At 41.1% G+C, this 18,458-nt stretch overlaps 2 protein-coding genes across 4 annotated transcripts; one reads left to right on the top strand and one right to left on the bottom strand.

The window, feature by feature from the left end:
- Window positions 1-212: 212 nt before the first annotated feature.
- BCCIP (BRCA2 and CDKN1A interacting protein) lies at window positions 213-8,474 on the bottom strand. The gene is made up of 7 exons (XM_054276997.1): window positions 8,217-8,474; window positions 6,294-6,368; window positions 5,732-5,812; window positions 4,927-5,019; window positions 4,003-4,190; window positions 2,667-2,844; window positions 213-577 (listed from the first exon to the last, which is right to left on the bottom strand). The coding sequence occupies exons 1-7, from the start codon at window positions 8,352-8,354 to the stop codon at window positions 407-409; spliced, it is 924 nt and encodes a 307-aa protein (XP_054132972.1). The 5' UTR covers window positions 8,355-8,474; the 3' UTR covers window positions 213-406.
- Window positions 8,475-8,529: 55 nt separating this feature from the next.
- UROS (uroporphyrinogen III synthase) lies at window positions 8,530-17,901 on the top strand. Of its 3 annotated transcripts, XM_054277207.1 has the most exons (10): window positions 8,530-8,756; window positions 10,109-10,198; window positions 10,936-11,019; window positions 11,372-11,468; window positions 12,680-12,754; window positions 13,220-13,294; window positions 15,742-15,825; window positions 16,114-16,199; window positions 16,739-16,837; window positions 17,428-17,901. In XM_054277207.1, exons 2-10 carry the CDS (start codon window positions 10,136-10,138, stop codon window positions 17,566-17,568), a joined length of 804 nt encoding a protein of 267 aa, XP_054133182.1. In that variant the 5' UTR covers window positions 8,530-8,756; window positions 10,109-10,135; the 3' UTR covers window positions 17,569-17,901. The 3 variants fall into 3 exon arrangements, with proteins under 3 accessions (XP_054133182.1, XP_054133183.1, XP_054133184.1); XM_054277208.1 differs by lacking the exon at window positions 12,680-12,754; XM_054277209.1 differs by lacking the exon at window positions 10,936-11,019.
- Window positions 17,902-18,458: the final 557 nt, after the last annotated feature.

Here is an 18,458-nt window from a genome sequence, read left to right on the forward strand (position 1 = left end):
CATCACAAACTGGACAATAAATAAAAGCAATATATCCAAACCACATCCCCTCCTTAACCTAGTAATTATTTCAAACTTTTGACATAAATACATTTAACAGAAGAAATAAAGAAAAAGCACTTTTCTTAACAAAAGGAGATGCAGGCATTGCTTTGGAACAAACCCACATGATTTAGCTTTGGTTAAAAACACATTGAGCAGATATTCAGGTTTTCTCTTGACACTGGGTTTTTATTGACTGCTTCATGATGATATCAAAGTAAAATAAGATCCAGTATTTAAAAATATTCATTTGGTGGATATTTTTAGTTGTACAAAACCGTTGACCCAACAGCAGTTCTGCAAATATTCTGAGCTCACAGTCCTGCATGGCTGCTCTGTAAAAACCTGGGGTTTGTAGGGGAGCTCAGAGGGAGAGATAATCTTTGAGTTTTTCCATAATTCCAGGGATTCCATCAGCTGGAACTACAATAACTGTCCTCAGAGGCTTCATGGGCACATCATCAAAGGACCATCTGCCACCCAGACAGGTGTCACTTTCCTCTTGCACAGAGTAGCTGAATTTCAGAAGGGCTTTCTGAACAACAGAAACAAAAGCATTCAGATTAAAATGTTTAATTACCATGAAGATAATTCATCATCCAAACAAAGTGAAAATAATGAATCTATTATGCCCATGCTTATTAAGAATATTTTTTCCCCTCATGAAGTGTCCACCAAAAAGAACAACCAAAAACTCCACTATCTGAAGTATTTTAAACAAATATTATATTTTCACAGAATTCATATCTTTCATATTAAATTCTGTAATGATTGCTACCATTATAGTTTGGGATGAGAGAAATAACCTAGGAGGGAGGGGGAAAAAAGAAAAAATCAATGTTCTGAGGCTCTCCTGCTTTCAGGAGAGCCTCAGAGACTTGAGGCTTCTCTTGAAACTGCCCAAAGTCCTAAAAATTAAGAAATCTGTAAGAATATGAGTAGAAATCAAATATTAAGGGGATGGGCACCAAATGAATCCTGAGGAAAATTTCAGAAAGCTCTTGAAAAGGTTCCAGATGGCTGCAGCAACTGGAAGATCTACTTATGCCTCTCCAAACAGGCAGGTGTCTGGAACGTGCAGCATTTCTTTTCAGGATATAAACCCCATACAGAAAGTCCCTTCTCATCAGCTTTCCTAGACAAAATTCCTGATCTGAAAAATAACCTAATGAATGTTTCAAGTTCTCACACAAGTCAGATGAAGAACTCTGAGCTGAACCATCAAGAAGAACTTACCTGATTCCTTCCCTTTGAAGGAAAATTAAGATCCACTCAATATAACAAGGCTTTAAATCTCATTTTGGATGAATTAGCACACGAACTGAGTGGCTTTGCTCAAGAACAATCTGAGCACCTTTAATCACTTCCAAATCTGGTTCTAAGAGATTTTCTGGTTATAATTTCAAGGAGCAGAATGGAGGCCAGGGCAGTGCCAGGTGCAGGAAAAGGCTGCTCTCAGTTTGATATGCTCCAGGTGCCTCACCACATTTAATGCTGTTTGATGGCAATCTAATTAACATTGTGTGTGGTCAGGGAGGACAGACAGCACTAATTTAACACACACACATTATTAAGTACAGAGAGACATTTCATTTAATACCCTACATAATGTTTAAAATGATTTCTTTAAGCACTGGAAAGACTGTTAAAAATAAAAACATGCTCAGTTTGAGCTGGGAATTACTGGAGTTGTGATGAAAGCACACAATTAGCCTTTAATAATTAACAAAACTGAGATAAATAAATACAAAATGGCCCTTCTACAACACAACACCCATGGACACATGAGCTCCACAGGCTTCTCCCCAGCAGCTTTTCAATAACATTTTACACAGAATTCAGCTTCAGCATTTTCAGCTGCTGTGGCACGAACACAAAAACAAAATCCACAACCTGCTACAACACAATTCCCTACAGCTACCAGTGAATTCCCCCACTTACATTTCTCTCACTCTCAAAAATTAAAATTACAGCCCTATCAGAGCCTCTGTCAGAATGATTCCACACAGGAACCTTTGCCATTAACCACCCCATGCATGTGCAAGTCCTCTGCCCTGCAGGCACTGCCAGAAATGAAAAATAACAGCCTCTTGACAAAGTAATGATATTGTAGAATAGTGGTTTTAAAGCTTTGGGAACAAAAAAAAAGGAGGAAAAAAAGAAGCCATGAAAAATTCTTTGCATTTCAAAGCACATCCTAAATTTAATTTCCTGCATTTTGCCCTCACCTGATCTGGCTTGGGACCAGCAGAATTGTGTGGCCAGGCTGCCTTAGGAAATGGGAAGTTATATTTTCATCTCAGTGTTTCACCACTTTTTATTAATGTACTTGCCCTGAGTAGAATAGAGACAGGAAAGAGAAGCAAGAGCCACCTCTCAGGACCTCCATTAGTTTTTATTCTGAGCATTTTTTGCAAGTAACAGGTACCCAGGAGGGAACAGATAAATCAATACACACAAAGAGCTTGATTGCTCCGCTCTCAACACTACTCCAAAACACTCTTGATTTAATTTCAAAATATTTGTGATCACCTTGATAAAAGCTCCCCTTGAATTTAAGGTGAAACATCTCTTGTTGATGATATGAAGAAAAAGAAGCATTTTGAATTAAATAATGATGTTACCTCATGAAAGAATTCTTCCTCTGCATTTGCAAACATTAATTCCTCCTTTGGCTGATTCTTCCCTTCTTTCCTCTTAGAATTGCTCTTTGTGGCTTCTGCAAAGGTCTTGCTGATAAGGAGGTAATAGTGGCACTTCCCACAGGGTTTGTTTGTCCTCTGTGCCTCAGTCAGCTCCTTCCTGAAGAGGAAGAAACGTTCCCACAACTTAAATCCTAAACAAGCACATAACCAAACCTTGTCATGTGGTGGCATAGAAAGGATACTCAAATTGCAGCCTATTCTTTTATGACACCTCAGAAAATCAATTTTGCAGATGCATTCCTGGTACTTAAACACACTATTTGTACTTTAAACTACAAAAACATGGATGTTTTTCCACAGCTCACAGCATAACCCTTTTTTCCCAGAATCCTGTTCATGGTAGTGTCTGTACAATGATTCTCAGTGCAACTCTCCTTAAAAATGCATCACATTATCACTCCTTGAGGACTGTAAGTGAAAAGACAGAAAATACTCCTGCTCACCCTTGTGTTCAACATGTTGTCACTCCAAAACCTTGAGACAAAGAGGCTGAGATCTGAATTTGAGCTGTGACAACTGCTGAATTGGGGTGACCTCAACCTGACTTCTAATCTGATCTCACATGGGAGGAAAGAAGGCAAAAATGAAAGAAGAAATAAAGATGATCTCCATTCTATTACTGGTGCCTTATCCAACAAAACTGCCTTGTTCCCTGTTCTCAGTGTGACACTAGAATAATGTAATGCTGTGTTTCAGTGGATTCATTTATTTACATTCACCCAGCTTTTGAAACAACCCATGAATTAGCAGAGATCAAGCAGCACTTCACCTGCTTTTTCATTACCTGAAACTAATCAAAACACTGCATATTTACATGGGTCAAAACAAATTCACCTTTTAATCCTTTCCCTCAGCCCAAATCTCCCATTCCTGAGCCAGACATTAACACAGCAACCAAACACCCAAGCTGCTAAAAGAGTCCTCATTTTTAAATCTTCCTAGATCAGATTGAAAATAATCTGCAAAAAAAGGATAAACTGCAACATAGATAGAGCTATTTCTATTTCTAGATAGATAGAACAGCACATGTTCTCAAATTATATTTGCTATAGAATTTGAGAAAGTTTTGTATGTTTATAAAGATATAAAAGTATTTTTAAAATTAACTAATGACCATATATGAGATAATATTTTTTTTTTGTTCATGCTTTACTCATATCTATAGCATCAATTGTCTGAGCACTATATACATAAGAGTTCTGAAAAATATGATGAAAAATACCATTCAGCAAGAAAAAAAAATAAACAAACTTACTGGAGCTGCTGGTGCATGGGCAGAGCAATCTGAGGGGGGACATTGATGAACCTCTCACTCAGGATGAGCCCCACAGGCTTGGTGCTGTCACTGAGGAGTTTGCTGAGCTGCTCCAGCACCTGCTGCTCACAGCTCTGCTCACAGCGCCTCAGGAGCAGCTCTTTGATCTGCTCAGCACACTGGGTGCCCTGCAAGCAAAGGGTGCATTTTATTTACCTGACACAACAGCTGTTTACACAAAAAAACCCCTTGAGTGTCACCTGAGTGTCACCTTGGAGGGAAATTCCTACAGGCCTGGTGGCAATTTCCCTCAGCAGCCCCTAAAGCACTGCACCATTGCTGTGAAATCATTCTCCAGCCTAAAGCTGAGGGCAAACAGAGCTTGTGGAGTGATGGCAACAAGGAACTGCAGCACCACAGCAAAACTCCAAACTGCACAAGATCAAGGGGAGGAACTACAAGAGACTGACAGCTCATTTGTGCTGGAATTACTAGGCTCAGTTTTAACTCCCTGTTCCATTGTCTGCTTCATGTTTGACCCAAAAAGCAAAGCCACTTCAAGTTTTATCACCCCAAAAAGTTAAGCCACTTCAAGTTTTATAACCCCAAAAAGTTAAGCCACTTCAAGTTCTATAACCCCAAAAAGCTAATCCACTTCAAGTTTTATCGCCCCAAAAAGCAAAGCCCCTTCAAGTTTTATAACCCCAAAAAAGCTAATCCACTTCAAGTTTTATCACCCCAAAAAGCAAAGCCACTTCAAGTTTTATAACCCCAAAGAGTTAAGCCACTTCAAGTTTTATCGCCCCAGTCCTCCAGAGTGGAATTCCAAATCCTGTCCAGCTGTCCAGGCTTGTTACACAGGATGCAGTCTCATTTATTACTGATGGTAATATTTATAACCAGATGTTACTGAGGAATACCAACCTTCCTTTCTGTTAAGTTCAAGCAGCTTATAAAACCAAATACTTCATCATCATCATCTTCATCATCAGAACTGTCTTCCTGCACTTCTGCTTGCTGTTGGATGAAAGGAAAAGCAACAACTCATACTGACATTCTATTTCCAGTCTGTAGCAAAAGATGTTTTTCTTTCCAGGTGGTGTCAGCAGATGAAAACCACAGAGGAATCTGTACAAGCACACACTGCACATTGTGCTGCACCACTGGACACCTCAGTGTGCTCAGAGGCAGCTTTAGGGGCCAGGCCATGCATCTGCCACAGCACAGTCCTCTGAAAGGCACTGAAGGTTGATGGCTCACATTTGATAAGCAGCATCTCAGCCCAGGGAATGGCAGTATCTTAAACAAAACCAATTTCCTTCAGTGTCTGATGCAGTAAACCTGGAGTGTCTTGACAAGCACAGAGCAATAAAGCTTTGATAGGGAGGGGACAAAGAGCTGTGTCTTTGTAGGAAAGTCAAAGCTCCTATTTATTATGCAGATGGAGACAAACCTCTCCATTGCATTTTCAGCATTACCACACTGAAATTCAGGGAGGGAAAAGCTTTCTATATGTAAAAATAAACCAGCAATAACAACACATTAAATTAATTCTTTGCCTGAAAGCAGGCATGGAAAATATCAGTTCCCATAGAAAAATTACTCTTAAAGCAGAAAAAGCAAGAAAGCAGACAAATAACAGACAGGATCCCCTTCTGAAATACAGAAATAATGTCATTTTAACAAAGAAAGCATTGTACTTCAGTCACAAATATCATATCTGTCTTACCTTGATAATACTCCCAATATGGTTCTGTTGTATTAATATATCTGTTAATTCAGCAGTGTCAACAGGAGCTTTTAGAAACAACTGGAAGACAGGAAACAAGTATTAAATTTCAGGCACTGAGAGTAACTCCTGGACCACTTAATAGAAAATTAAGTGAGATTTTTATTTATCTTCCTTCATTATGATACTGCAAAAACTAGCAATCAGCTGCTGGAGGTGCTTGCTCCTGCACCTTCCACATGCTGATATTTCCCCACTGGTACCCTCTGGAGTTTGGTATGATCTGAAAGCTGTGGCTGTTCCATCCCTGGAAGTGTCCAAGGGCAGGCTGGAGCAATCTGGGATAGTGGGAGGTGTCCCTAACCGAGTCAGGAGGTGGCACTGGATGGCCTTTAAAGTCCCTTCAGACCCAAACTGATCTGGGATCATCTAATAAAAGGAAGCAAAGTAATATATAAAAGCTATAAACCAACACAGAGAATGTGAAGTGATGCCGTTGCACAACTCCTTAGATATTATTTATAAATGCACTATCAGCCAAGCTGACAAGTAGCCACAGTACCTGCTGTAGTAATTTCTTTATCCCATTATAGTCATTGTCTGATATGGAATGTGCTTCAAATTCAACATTCACCTCCTGTGGAGTAAAACAGAGAATATCACACACACTTGGCAGAGGTTATATCAGAACAAAGCTAAACTGTAAGAAACTTGAAGGCAATAAAGGCAAAGAGCAGAAACAGAACTTATTTCCACCTTGCAGTAATCTCAGCAATTGTTATCATTTCTCCTGTGACCTTTAGAGAACATCTGTGAAAGTAACTTTTTAAAACTGACCCACCAATGGTGTCATGAACAAACCTCTAATGCTTTGCTCCTGCCATCTGGTTCACACAATTACAGCTGTTGTAGCCACAGACTGTTCCTGGAGAGAGGCTGACCCAGGCACTTAAACCCTGGCAACTTCAGCACTGGGGTCTAACACCTCAGCTGCAGATTGCTGCAGACATTTAAATATTTACATCCAAACCCACACTTCTGCTATTTCCCCAAATCCTCCTGGCATCATTAACCCCACTGTGGAACTCTGCAAATGATGAGACCCAAGCACTGCAGCAGCCACAATGGGACCTGCTGCTTCTCCTTCCAGAACAAATGCTGTGTGTCTACCAACATTCTTATTGGTATTCAAAATTAAAAATCACACCTGCCAAGGTTACTCTGCCCACCTTTTCCACTGTTCAAGATCGTTCTACTTTTAATTGCCAGTTTCAACTACACCTCCTGAGTAACCACAACAACTCAGCCTCACTTTTGCCACCATTCAGCCCCAGAACTCTCTCCAATTCCACATAGAGGTCATGGCTTTTGCTGTCCACTGGAAGAACAGTGTTAAAGATCTGTCTGCAAAGTAGAAAACAGGCACACAGTCCCTTGGGAGGCAGCAAAAATCCAGGCTGCCCCTGGATCCCTGCAAGTGCCCAAGGCCAGGTTGGACAGGGCTTGGAAAACCCTGGGACAGTGCAAGGTGGCCCTGCCAAGGCAGGGGGTGAAACTGGATGAGCTTTAATGTCCTTTCCAAACCAAACTATTCTGGGATTCTACAATAAAAGGAAACAAATATATTTGTATAACAATAAACCATAGCAGAAAATAATAAAAGAGCTAATGCTCTGTGCTGACAGCACCATTTCCAAGCAGCCGCCTCCAGCCCCACACCTGAGCAGACACACCAAGAGCCAGGGGGGTGTACAGCTGAGACCTCGGGACCCCAACACTTGGAAAACAGCTAAAAAATCAAAAACTTTCAACAACAACACAGTGAACACACTTTGGATCACTGGCCCACAGGGACGCGTTCCCTGCACTGCCACAGGACACGCACCCAGCACCTGCTGGGCCTGGCAGGGCCCTTCCCCAGTACAGTATTTTCAGGGAACCCCCGATGAGGGGAGAAAAATGAGGCATCTGATTCCATGCTATCAGAAGGCTCATTAATTATTTTATTATACTACATTATTCTATACTATATTACATTACCTCTAAACTGAATTTGCCAAGCACTCAACTCTGCACACACTGCACAGAACTCATGACTGTCACCCTCAGTCCCGACACACACACTCACACACCTGGCCCTGACAGGCCAAGTAAACAAAACACCAAACAAACAATCTCCATATTGCATTCTACTTTAGCACAAACACAGGCACTGCGAACGATAAGAATTGTTTTTCCTTTCTCTGAGGTTCAGCGAATGGGAAACCCAGAAATATTCTTGGGAAGAATTGTGCCTTGGTTTTCTCCGTGAAGAGAAACGTGGCGACCCCCGAACATCCCCTGACACCCTTCCCAATCCCTTCCTGAACATCCCCTGACAGTCCCTACCCGAATATCCCCTGACAAAATCCCTTCCCAATCCCTTCCCCAGCACCCCCTGCCAACCCCAGCCGCGCCGGGGCCATGCGGGGCCGGTCCCGCTCACCTCCGCGATGGGCTCGTCCGAGTCGGAGCACGCCGAGCTCTCGGAGCCGCTGTCGGAGCCCTCGGAGCTGCCGGAGCCGCTGTGGGATCCTTGCTCCCCGGCGGGGCCCCGCGCCCGGCGCTTGGCCGGCGTGGCCATGGCACGGAGGGGCGGTGTGGCCGCGGGATGTCGCTGAATGTCGCCGAAAGTCGCGACAGAGAGCGGCAGGCAGCGCCCGCTGAGCGCGGAGCAGCCGCGGAGCCTGAAGGGGGAAGCCCGGCCCGCCTCTGTCCCCGTGAACCCGGATTTCCTCTCGGTGCTGTGGTGTCACTTCCTTGCGAAGGGAATTCCTTGCAGAAATGGCTGTCAGGGATTAAATCCGCCTGCCCAGGGCGGTTTGGAGTCCCCGTCCCTGCAGGAAGGGCTGGAGGTGGCTCCAGGGCTGGGGACGCGGTGGGGATCGGGCACTGCTCGGGCTCGGTGACCCTGGAGGCGTCCCCAGCCTCAGGGATTCTGTGCTTTAAAAGTGTCTGAGCATCTCCGACAGTTGCAAAAATTACTGTAAGTAAAAACCAGCGTTAGTAAAAACTGCCGATTAAAGCAGGAATCAGGCTGCTCGCTCTAGAAATCGTGTCCCGGCTTCCCCCGACCCAAATTCCCTGGATAATTCCAGACAAATCACAGAGAACGGTGACAGGGACAGCGCAGTAAGCACAACGTGATTCTGGGCTGTATAAAAACGCCAGTCGGGAAAACGCGTTCAGATGCCCTAAACACTGAAAGAATGCTCATTAATGATCAAGTCACATGCAACGTGTTCCATTGAACGCTTTGTGTCTAATTAATGAAGAAATGAGCTGTTAATGAGGCCGTGGGAAGAAGAGCATTGGGCACTCGCTGTTGCCAGCCAGGGGAAATGCAAGGCGCAGAGCCCTGGGATGTAATTCCAGCTTTATAAACGTGCTTCAAGTAGGCTCAAATTTTCATCTTCCCTTTAAAGCCTCAAACGCATCTGTGGGGTTTTAAATTTTGTTTTCGTTTGGGGTTTTTTGTTTGGTTGGGTTTTGTGTTTGTTTGGTGTTTTGTTTGTTTGTTTGTTTGGGTTTTTTTGTTTTGTTTTTTAAGCTATGTTTGCTCTGGGAGCAATTAGCTCATTGCCAAAATTCGAATACTGATATCCAGGGAAAGAATGTAGAGGAAGATGGAATTTTCCCATGTGTGTGATCTGTCAGGAAAATACCACACTGGTAATTGGGGTAAATATGCACTTAGAGAAGGGATTTCTCTCTAAAAATTGTATTATTTATGTATTTGCTTATGTTTTGTGACTTTGAGGTTAGCACCAAAGCTTGTAAGGAACTGAGAAGTCTCATCTTTTTTCTTCAATTTTTATGGCAGAATAGATGTTTTCAGTCCTGCCTTGTTTGCTAGACTATCAGAGCAGGCATATGAATATTATCTATATTATTATAGATGTATAAATATGTGCATATAGACACATATATTAAATAAAATCAATCTTTGCATGCTCATTTTGCTGAGCAGAGGGTGCATGGAAATTAATAGAATAAATAATCTTTTTGTAGCTAGGAGCTGATTCAATTGCAGAACGTGGTGGCATTGTAGGACCTGCTGCTGCTTTTACAAAATATTCTTTCAAATGTGTTCCCCTTGATGAGTTTAGCAGAGCCTCTCCTTTGAGCAATGTTATCTAAAGGCAGCATATTCTTTTCTGTCCTTATCAGGGTGGGTGTTCCTGCCTGGAGAATGCACAAATAGCTGTTTACTCCTTGTGTAAGGAGCAGTACAACTGCTAGCAACCCACTCCTTGGAGCTGCTAAAGTCACTGTTAGAGTCAAAAACTCCTCCAGAAATTAGATATAATTAAGATAAATTCCATTCTTGTGTTTCAGGGTTCTGCTGTGCCTCCTTGGTGAACAATGAAGGTTCTGCTGCTGAAGGATCCCAAAGACAAAGGTTCAGGACCAGATCCTTATATTGAAGTGAGTAAAAGTTGAGAAAATTAAAAAAGAAGTGTCACTTCTTCATTAAATATGAATGCAATTGTTTCAAGTCAAACATAATAAAAATTAGGAGTGTCTTTCTGAAATTATGCTGAGAGAAAAAGTATCTTGGAAAATAGCCCTTCATGCAAAAAAATGTATTAATTATGGGATATTTATACTGAATTCATTGTAAAGCTCTCAGCAAAGTACTGATATTAAACCAGCTTCATTTGCATTAATTAGTATTGATTATGTTCATTTGGACAGAATAGAGATTACAGAAATTCTTTGTGTTTTTACTGGGAATGTGATGGGAAATAGAGGTTACCTGTTGCTGGGGTCCCTTCTGCTCCTGCCCTTGGTCCTGTGAGTAAATCTCACTGACAAGAGTCGGAATTCCTGATAAAGGAGGATTATTTCTTCAGAAGAAACCTACTGACAGAGTTACAGAAATGCACAGCGATATTCACAGGACTGGGTGGGCACTTGGGGACTTCAGAGTTTTGTGCTGGTGTCTCTTGTACCTCAGAAGGTCCCACAGCTGATTGTTTAATTAAATATTGTAATTATAAATAATTAACAAATTCAAACTAGATTTACCAGGGAAAAGAAATAAAATGCCTTTTAATTTTGCTTTAGCAAAGACAAATGCTTGTGCTGACTTAGCCAGCTCTGTGAAAAAGCAAAAATGCTGTTTGGAATTTATTTCAGAGCTGCAAACCTTTTCTTGATAGGAATTAGGATCATACAACTTGGAAGCAACGTTGATCCCAGCTTTGTCATTTGAATTCACCTCTCTTGACAGCTTATTTGAGAAGGTAAGTTTGAAATTCTTTCAGTTGTCTTATTTCCAACAGGATTTGGTTGCCAAGATCCCATTTAACCATTCTCTGTGTGGTACAAATAACTCTCTGGTTGTACAGTAAATTTCATGTACAGTGAATTTCATGTACAGCAATCAAGGAGCTTGCCCTTGCTTCTTAAAGAATTAAATTGTTCAGACAGAATTCACATTTAAATTGTGAATTGTCACAAGTGTTGGGGCATTTCAGGCAGTTATTGAAGCTGTTCTGCTTGCCACAAGGTTATAAATAAGTGATCAGCTGATTTTTAAAATTAATTTATAATTAATTTTTTTTTTTACTTCTTAAATTTACTGTTTCTAAACAGCTTTCCCATCCAGAGTGTTATGGAGGCCTGGTTTTTACCAGCCCAAGAGCATTAGAAGCCATCAAGATATGTTTAAAAGAGAAGAGTAAAAAAGAGGGTAAGTACATATTGATATTCCTTGGTCTTTTTCTTCCAACATCTTGTGAAGTTTGGATTTTAATGAATTTTATTTCACCCACCAGTAGATATTTGGAGCATGATTTTTTAAAAAAAACCCCTGAATTTCATAATTCTTTTAGAATCATAAAGGGTTCATGCTACACTGAGCTTTTCAGGGTTGTGTTTTCCACACTGAAAAATGAAGGAAAGGAGCTTTTGGTGCAAATTACCAATTAGTGAGAGCTTTGCCAGCTCTGGTTCTCTCTTGCAGAAGGAATATTTTTTGCCTGGTTGATTGCTGACTGCTTTCCTCCTTAAAGAGAAGATCATCTCACAAAAACTGGCCATCCCTTCTGTGCCTGTATAATTCAAATGAAATGCTGCAGAAAAAGGGAGCTCTCTGTTTTGAATAAGAAATTTCTCAAGTGAATTAATTATTAGCTAAAAAATGATGAATTTCTCAAGTGAATTAATTATTAGCTAAAAAATGGTGAAGTGCTGAGGCATCGAAGCCAGGAGATGAGGAGTGAGGAAGAATCCTGCTAAACAGAAATACCCATCACAATGAAATGCCAAATCCTTATAAACTCTTCCAAATTCTTATCTTGGGTGATTCTGGCATGGAGTTTCTACTTTACCTGCTCCATTTTTGGGCTGTAGACAACTCAATGTCCTGTGAGTAAGGTTACACCCTTGAGTAAGCAGCAAATGCACTGAGACCCTCAGCTATTGTAGCATTTGTAGCAGTAGAGAGCAATATATTAAGATTTTAGGTCAAAAAGTATCTCTAAATTCCATCCCTAACCTTGATTAGGACTTTTGGAAAATAAATATTTCAATAATAAAAATGAGTCTGTAGTTCCTATTTGGGTTCCTCTCAATGGCAATAAATCCTTGAGTTTTTTCTTCTGATTTTTATTTTTACTGTTGTAGTTTGTGTTTCTTTTTTCACCCCAGTAGTCCCAGAAAAAACTCAGTGTCCTGTGCTGCTGTGATTAAAACAAGACAATAAAAAATTTGGAGTATCTATTTTTGATCCTGTAGGATTTGTACATCCAGATTTGCTGAATGTGTAGTGGAATTTTAGCTATTATTATCATTTTGCTGTATTTGTGGATTAAACAAAAGCCCAAAAAGTCATTTATCATTCACATTCTGTTGCCATGTGCTTAAATTCCATTTAATTTAGTATAATTTAATGTTTTTCAGCCTGGTCAAAATCTCTTAAACAAATGTGGAATATCAAACCAACATATGTGGTAGGAAAAGCTACAGCCTCTTTAGGTAAGCTGGGGTTTAAAACAAGAAAAATTGGCTAAATCTGACTTGTAAGTACAATTTTTGGAGGAAGAGCTGTTATTCAATGGTGCTGAGAAAGAAATTTAAGTTTTAAAGTGGTTAATTTGGAAGAGGGGGAATTATGTAAACATTGGAATTATCCATGCTCCAGCCAAGGATATCCATGGGTCTGATCCAGCCTCTGGATTTCTGCTCCTTCTGTTGTAATCTGATGGCCACTGCCTGAAAAATTGGGTCAAAACAGGAAAAAACCCCTTTGTTCTTAATGTGAATGTGGTTTTGTCATTGCTTTTGGAAGTGAAATTGGATGAAAGGGATTCTAACCTTGCAGAATTTATTTGTACACAAATTATTTGTGTGCCTCCCTTTCCATCCCAGGGTTCTGTGGCAGGAAATCTGAATTGTTCTCATTGTTTTTCATGGTTTTTTCTTTGCTGCTTTTGGTTCTAGTGGAAGAAATTGGTCTTGTTGCACAAGGAGAAATGGCTGGAAATGCTGAGAAATTAGCTGAATATATTTGTTCAAGTAAGTGGTTAAAATGTTGGAGTTAAATTAAAGTAATCCTAAATAAATTAAGGTCCTTTCCATCATTTCAGAATTTCCTTGAGGCAAAATCAAGTGCACTGTGAGACAAAAATACTTCAAAATACATAATACAAGATATTAATCTACATGTAATTTAGACCCTCTAGTTAATTAATAAATACTATATGAACCAGCAGGAAAAAGTTTATTTTTACTGCAAGATCAGAGCTGTAATGACTGGAAATTGCTGCTAAATGAGAAGATTTGATTGCTGGTGACTTTCCCCAAAATTACCCTGTGGTTTCAGACAGATCTGCTTTTCAGCACCAAAACTGAGTGGTTTTGAAGAAATTAAATTGATGCTTTAAGTTTTGTTTAACCATTTTGTTATGGTTAAATCTGTAACTCTTAGCCTATTATCAGATTATTGGGGAATTTTAAAAGTCTGTTTGCTGACTTCTGTTTTTACTCTAAGTTGTTAAAATTTCCAGTAGCAACAAGGACGATTTTTAGACTCAGGAGCTGTTTATTTTTTGAGTGGATGGCTCAGTAGGAGCAGTGAAAAAAAGAGTTTTTGTACAGATGTGAGGCTGCTGAGCAAAGTCAGCCCAGTAGCAGAGATTTATAGGGAAAAGAAAAATGGGATGGGAGCTGGAAAGGATTGGTTTTGCTGGGCACAGTGCTCCCTAATTCACTGGCACATAAAATACTTCAGCTCTAGGGAATATTTAATGGTAAAAATGGGAGTTGCCAGCACAAGATCAAATAATAAATTCTGAAAATTAAAAATGCAACGCGAATATGTCGTGAGTGAAGAATAACCCATCTCCTCTCTTCTAATAGCAAATGTATTAAAGCAAATAAAGGGTTCAGCTGACTTTTAGTGCTGCAAATCTACTTCTGGCAGTGAATTAATATTTGCCAGGGATTCTTTTGAGCAGAAAGACAAGAGAAATACCTGTTTATTGTGTTGTATGAAGGTGAAAAAAATTACCCAAGCAGTGAATTTCAGTCGCTGGAGCCTGTTTGTTGTTGAGACATAGAAACATCCTTCAGAATTTATTGGGCTCTGCATATTTAAATGCTCTCAGCTGATCAAGAGCTTTAGAACAACCTTGGAAGTACAGATTAAATTATCTCATGTTCCCTGTTATGTATAAATTAATTTCTGTTTGTGCATGAAGAAGTAAATGAAAAGAATAGCTCTGAATTTCCTGTATCATGAGAGGTTATTGCCAGAATAAAAATAAAAGCCGAAATAATGAGATTTTTTGTCACCACCTTTTGTGCTCTGGTACCCAATTCAGTTTAAGGAATGGGAAATAAAGGAATTTACTCTTCTCAAGGCAAATATTTGGCTACAGAAGCAGGAGATCCCAGTCCTTGTTGTGTTGTTCAGGCCTACCAAGGAATTTTTCTGTACCAAAAGAATTGGTGTTTGCTTACAGGTATCACACTGACACTTCAAATAACTGCCATGACTTGCAGGAGGATTGATGCTGGAACATTCCAATTTCATCTAATTTTAAAATCTTTTTTACATTCTGAGCCAAGTGCATTCTTCCTCTAATTTTTAATTTTAATTTAAGAATATCTGGTTTCTAAAGAAACCTCAGTGTGCAGTCAGAGCACTCAGGTGTGTCTGGGTTGACTCCTACAGGGGTCTTTCCCTTTGATTTTCACCCTGCTGCCCTTTTTGTAATCCCTGAAGAATGTCTGCTTGCATAAACCAACATCTCCTTCCAGCACTTAAAGACATTTCTTCTCCAGTAATTGTCTCCATAAAATGTATTAACAAATCTGAATTAGTAATAAAATAATTTCATTTCTTTGGAAAGCTGAATGTAAAGCTGTATCAATCTGTGTAGAATTTAATATTGAAATTTTCTCTATGTTTCTTATCTATAGAAAAGGCAAAAGCTGTGCAAAGCAAGTCTGCTGTTAAATTCCTGATTTGACAAAAGCAAGTGAGGATATCCACTCCCACCCCAGCACTGCAACCAGAATCCTTTTTCCCTGGGGAATTAAGAAAATGGAATTGCAGATAGACCAAAACTTTCCAGCACAGTGTTGTCCTGTCTTTGTCTGCCTGAGTATTCTTTTATGGAGAGCTCTGGCATTTATTGAGTGGGACAGATTTGAAATATGCAATTGAGGCAGGTTGTGCTGAGGAGGAGATAAAGTGCATTTCTGTTCCCCTTGCCCTTGTGCAAAGAAAGTTATCTTTTCAGCCAATATTCATATTCTAGTTATGGAATATTTTTAATGTTCCTGCTAAGTAGCCTGTCCTGTGAATTGGGGCTGCAGATGATTTCAGTTACCTCCGAGCTGTGTCTGTGGTGAGGCATTTGATAAATCAGCATTTGATACCTTTAAAATGTATTAAATCACATTTACTCTTTATTAAAGGCCTGAGTTAATTAAAGTTCTTGTTTGTGTGTTTACAGGAGAGAAACCCAATTCCTCAGCTCTCCTGTTTCCTTGTGGAGCCCTGAAAAGAGAAGTACTTCCTACAGCGCTTAGAGAAAAAGGTTGAACTTCCCCTGGAGATCCATTTTAATTAGTCAGTGATGAGAAAAGTTGTATCTAAAGCTTGTGAACCAAATTGGAAGAGGTAAAAGTGGAACTTGCTGAGGAGAGTACAGGAGTAAACACGGGGAGCTTGGCTGGCTGCCCACAGCTTTGGGACCTGCAAATCCTCCACAGAACTTTCATGTGTCTTTTTAGCCTAAATAGTTACACTTCAGTGCAGGTAGGATGTTGTGAGTGCTGAACTGAAATAATAGAAAGTAATGAATTAATTAATGTCCTGATTGCAGGCATACCCCTGGAAAGCCTCACAGTTTATCAAACAGCCCAGCACCCTGATCTGCAGGAATCTTTGAGCAGTTACTTCTCCCAACAGGTACTGGACACTGGGGTAGTTTGGGATTTTCTGAGGGAGGTGACAATGCCTCCCAGAATATTCCTGTTTTTTTTTTAAAGTAGTGTAACTGAAATATCACTGGGCATCTTTGCTGTGCATCACAAATCAGAATCCAGGAGCAATCTGCCCTACATAGTTTGTGTAACAATAATCATTGCTTTCATTTTACAATATTGGCTTTCTGGTTTTCCATGTTAGGAGCCTCCATCATAGAATTACAGAATCATGGAATGGTTTTGCTGGGAAGGGAACTTAAAGCTCATCCAGTGCCACCCCTGCCATGGCAGGGACACCTCCCACTGTCCCAGGCTGCTCCAAACGTGTCCAACCTGGCTTTGGGCACTGCCAGGGATCCAGGGGCAGCCACAGCTGCTCTGGGAACAATTCCTAATTCCCAAAATCCCATCCATCCCTGCCCTCTGGGCTAAAGCCATTCCCTGTGTGCTGTGCCCATGTGCCACGGCACTGCTGGCACACTGCTGGAGTGAGCTGTGCCAACCTCTGCCTCTTTCACCCAGGGGATCCCTGCCAGCATCGTGTTCTTCAGCCCCTCTGGTGTCAAATTCTGCCTCCAGCACATCCAGAAGCTTTCAGGGGATTTGATCAACCAAGTCAAGGTATCTTCTCTTACAAATGGTGGAATACGAGAGGCAGTAAATTTGGGGTGGGCAAATGAGATAGAAAGGCTGTTGGAAACACTGCAAACCTTATCTTTGGTTTGTGTTTATTTCTCTGACGAAAACCCCAGTTTATAGCAAATACAAATGATATTATATAGATTTATAGAATTCCAGAAAGGGTTGGGTTGGAAGGGACCTTAAAACCCATCTTGTTGCATATAGGCAGGGACACGTTCCACTACACCAGGTTGCTCCAGCCCCATCCAACCTGGCCTTGGGTGGATTTTAAAAACAAAATTGTTTTCCCCAACCAATTCCCCCATCTCCACTGGGATAGACTTCATTTTCCCTGAGTGATGCCATGGTGTGAGGAGTTGTTGCCTGCATCAGGCTGCAGCTGATTAAAATTCCTCTCACTTTTCCCTGTTCCGTGGGACTCGGAGCTTTCAGTGTTTGTAATGGTGAGATAAATACTCATCTCCCTGAGTCACTGCTGAGCAGCTGCATTGATGGGTGCCTGTTAATGCTGCAAATCCCCATGGTGAGCTGCAGAGCTGAGCCCTGACAGTGCAGTGCTGTCCCTGCAGTTTGCTGCCATCGGCCCCAGCACAGCAAAGGCGCTGCGAGACGCCGGCGTCGCCGTGAGCTGCACTGCAGGGAGCCCCACGGCCCAGGACCTGGCTGCTGCCCTGCACACAGCCCTGCAGCCTCACAACTGCTGCCTCTGACAGCCCAGCCTGCCCAGCAGGGCACTCCAGGAGAGCTTTTCCAACCTGCAGACCTGTGGGTTTTAGGATTATGAAGCACTATCCTGGTCAGGGATGGCTGTGAGAAGGTTGCACTGAAATATCTTAAGATATCTGGGATCTGTCCAGCATCCTTAAAGCATCCAGCTCTTCCCCCTTCCTCCTGTGTGCACTGTGAATATTTTATCCTTGAAAAGCAGCTGTGAATACTGAGAAACTGCAATCGGCCCCAGACCTCACCTCAGGTATCCCCCAGCACACAGCTCAGGTTGGATTTCTCTGTATGATCAGTTTTATTTGCACATCTTCTGTAGGAAAAACTAGTGAAGTATTTTCTTTTGTAAACTTGTTTGCTTGTTATTCTACTTGTTTTCAACTATTTGTATAAAAATGTGAATTGTAGATTCTTTGTGGAACAGGAGAATTCTTGCTGTGAAGTTGCTCTGTGTGGGGCTGCTGTCAGTTCAGGTCAGCTGTTGCCTCTTGTTACCCAACCAGGGTGTTCAGAATTAGCTTTTGGTTTCTGTTCCTGTAATGAAGGATTTATTAACAGGGTAATAAACTGGCTTATCAGAGTTAATAATGGTGTTAGAGTTGTCTGTTCTGGATGTGGTTTATGCTTTAATTGTTTATCTCTGGAAGGGGAAAAATAATCCTATTTAGCACTAACGCTCCCTCCAGCTAATGCCAGGGGCTTCACAGGAGATTTGAACCATAATATTCTCATTTATAATCCTCCTGAAAGTCATTTGTGCTGTTAGCAGTGCTGAGGTTCCTGGGATAACAGAAAGCCTCGTTTGCTGCACAGTTCAGGTCAAGTCTGAGGATGGGGCCTGAATTTCCATCCCTGAGAGGCTCCACAGCTGGAACAA

This window comes from Melozone crissalis, unplaced genomic scaffold (genome assembly GCF_028551555.1).
Source record: "Melozone crissalis strain CALT ecotype California unplaced genomic scaffold, PUWL_Pcris_2 ptg000019l_1, whole genome shotgun sequence".
Lineage (NCBI taxonomy): Eukaryota > Metazoa > Chordata > Aves > Passeriformes > Passerellidae > Melozone > Melozone crissalis.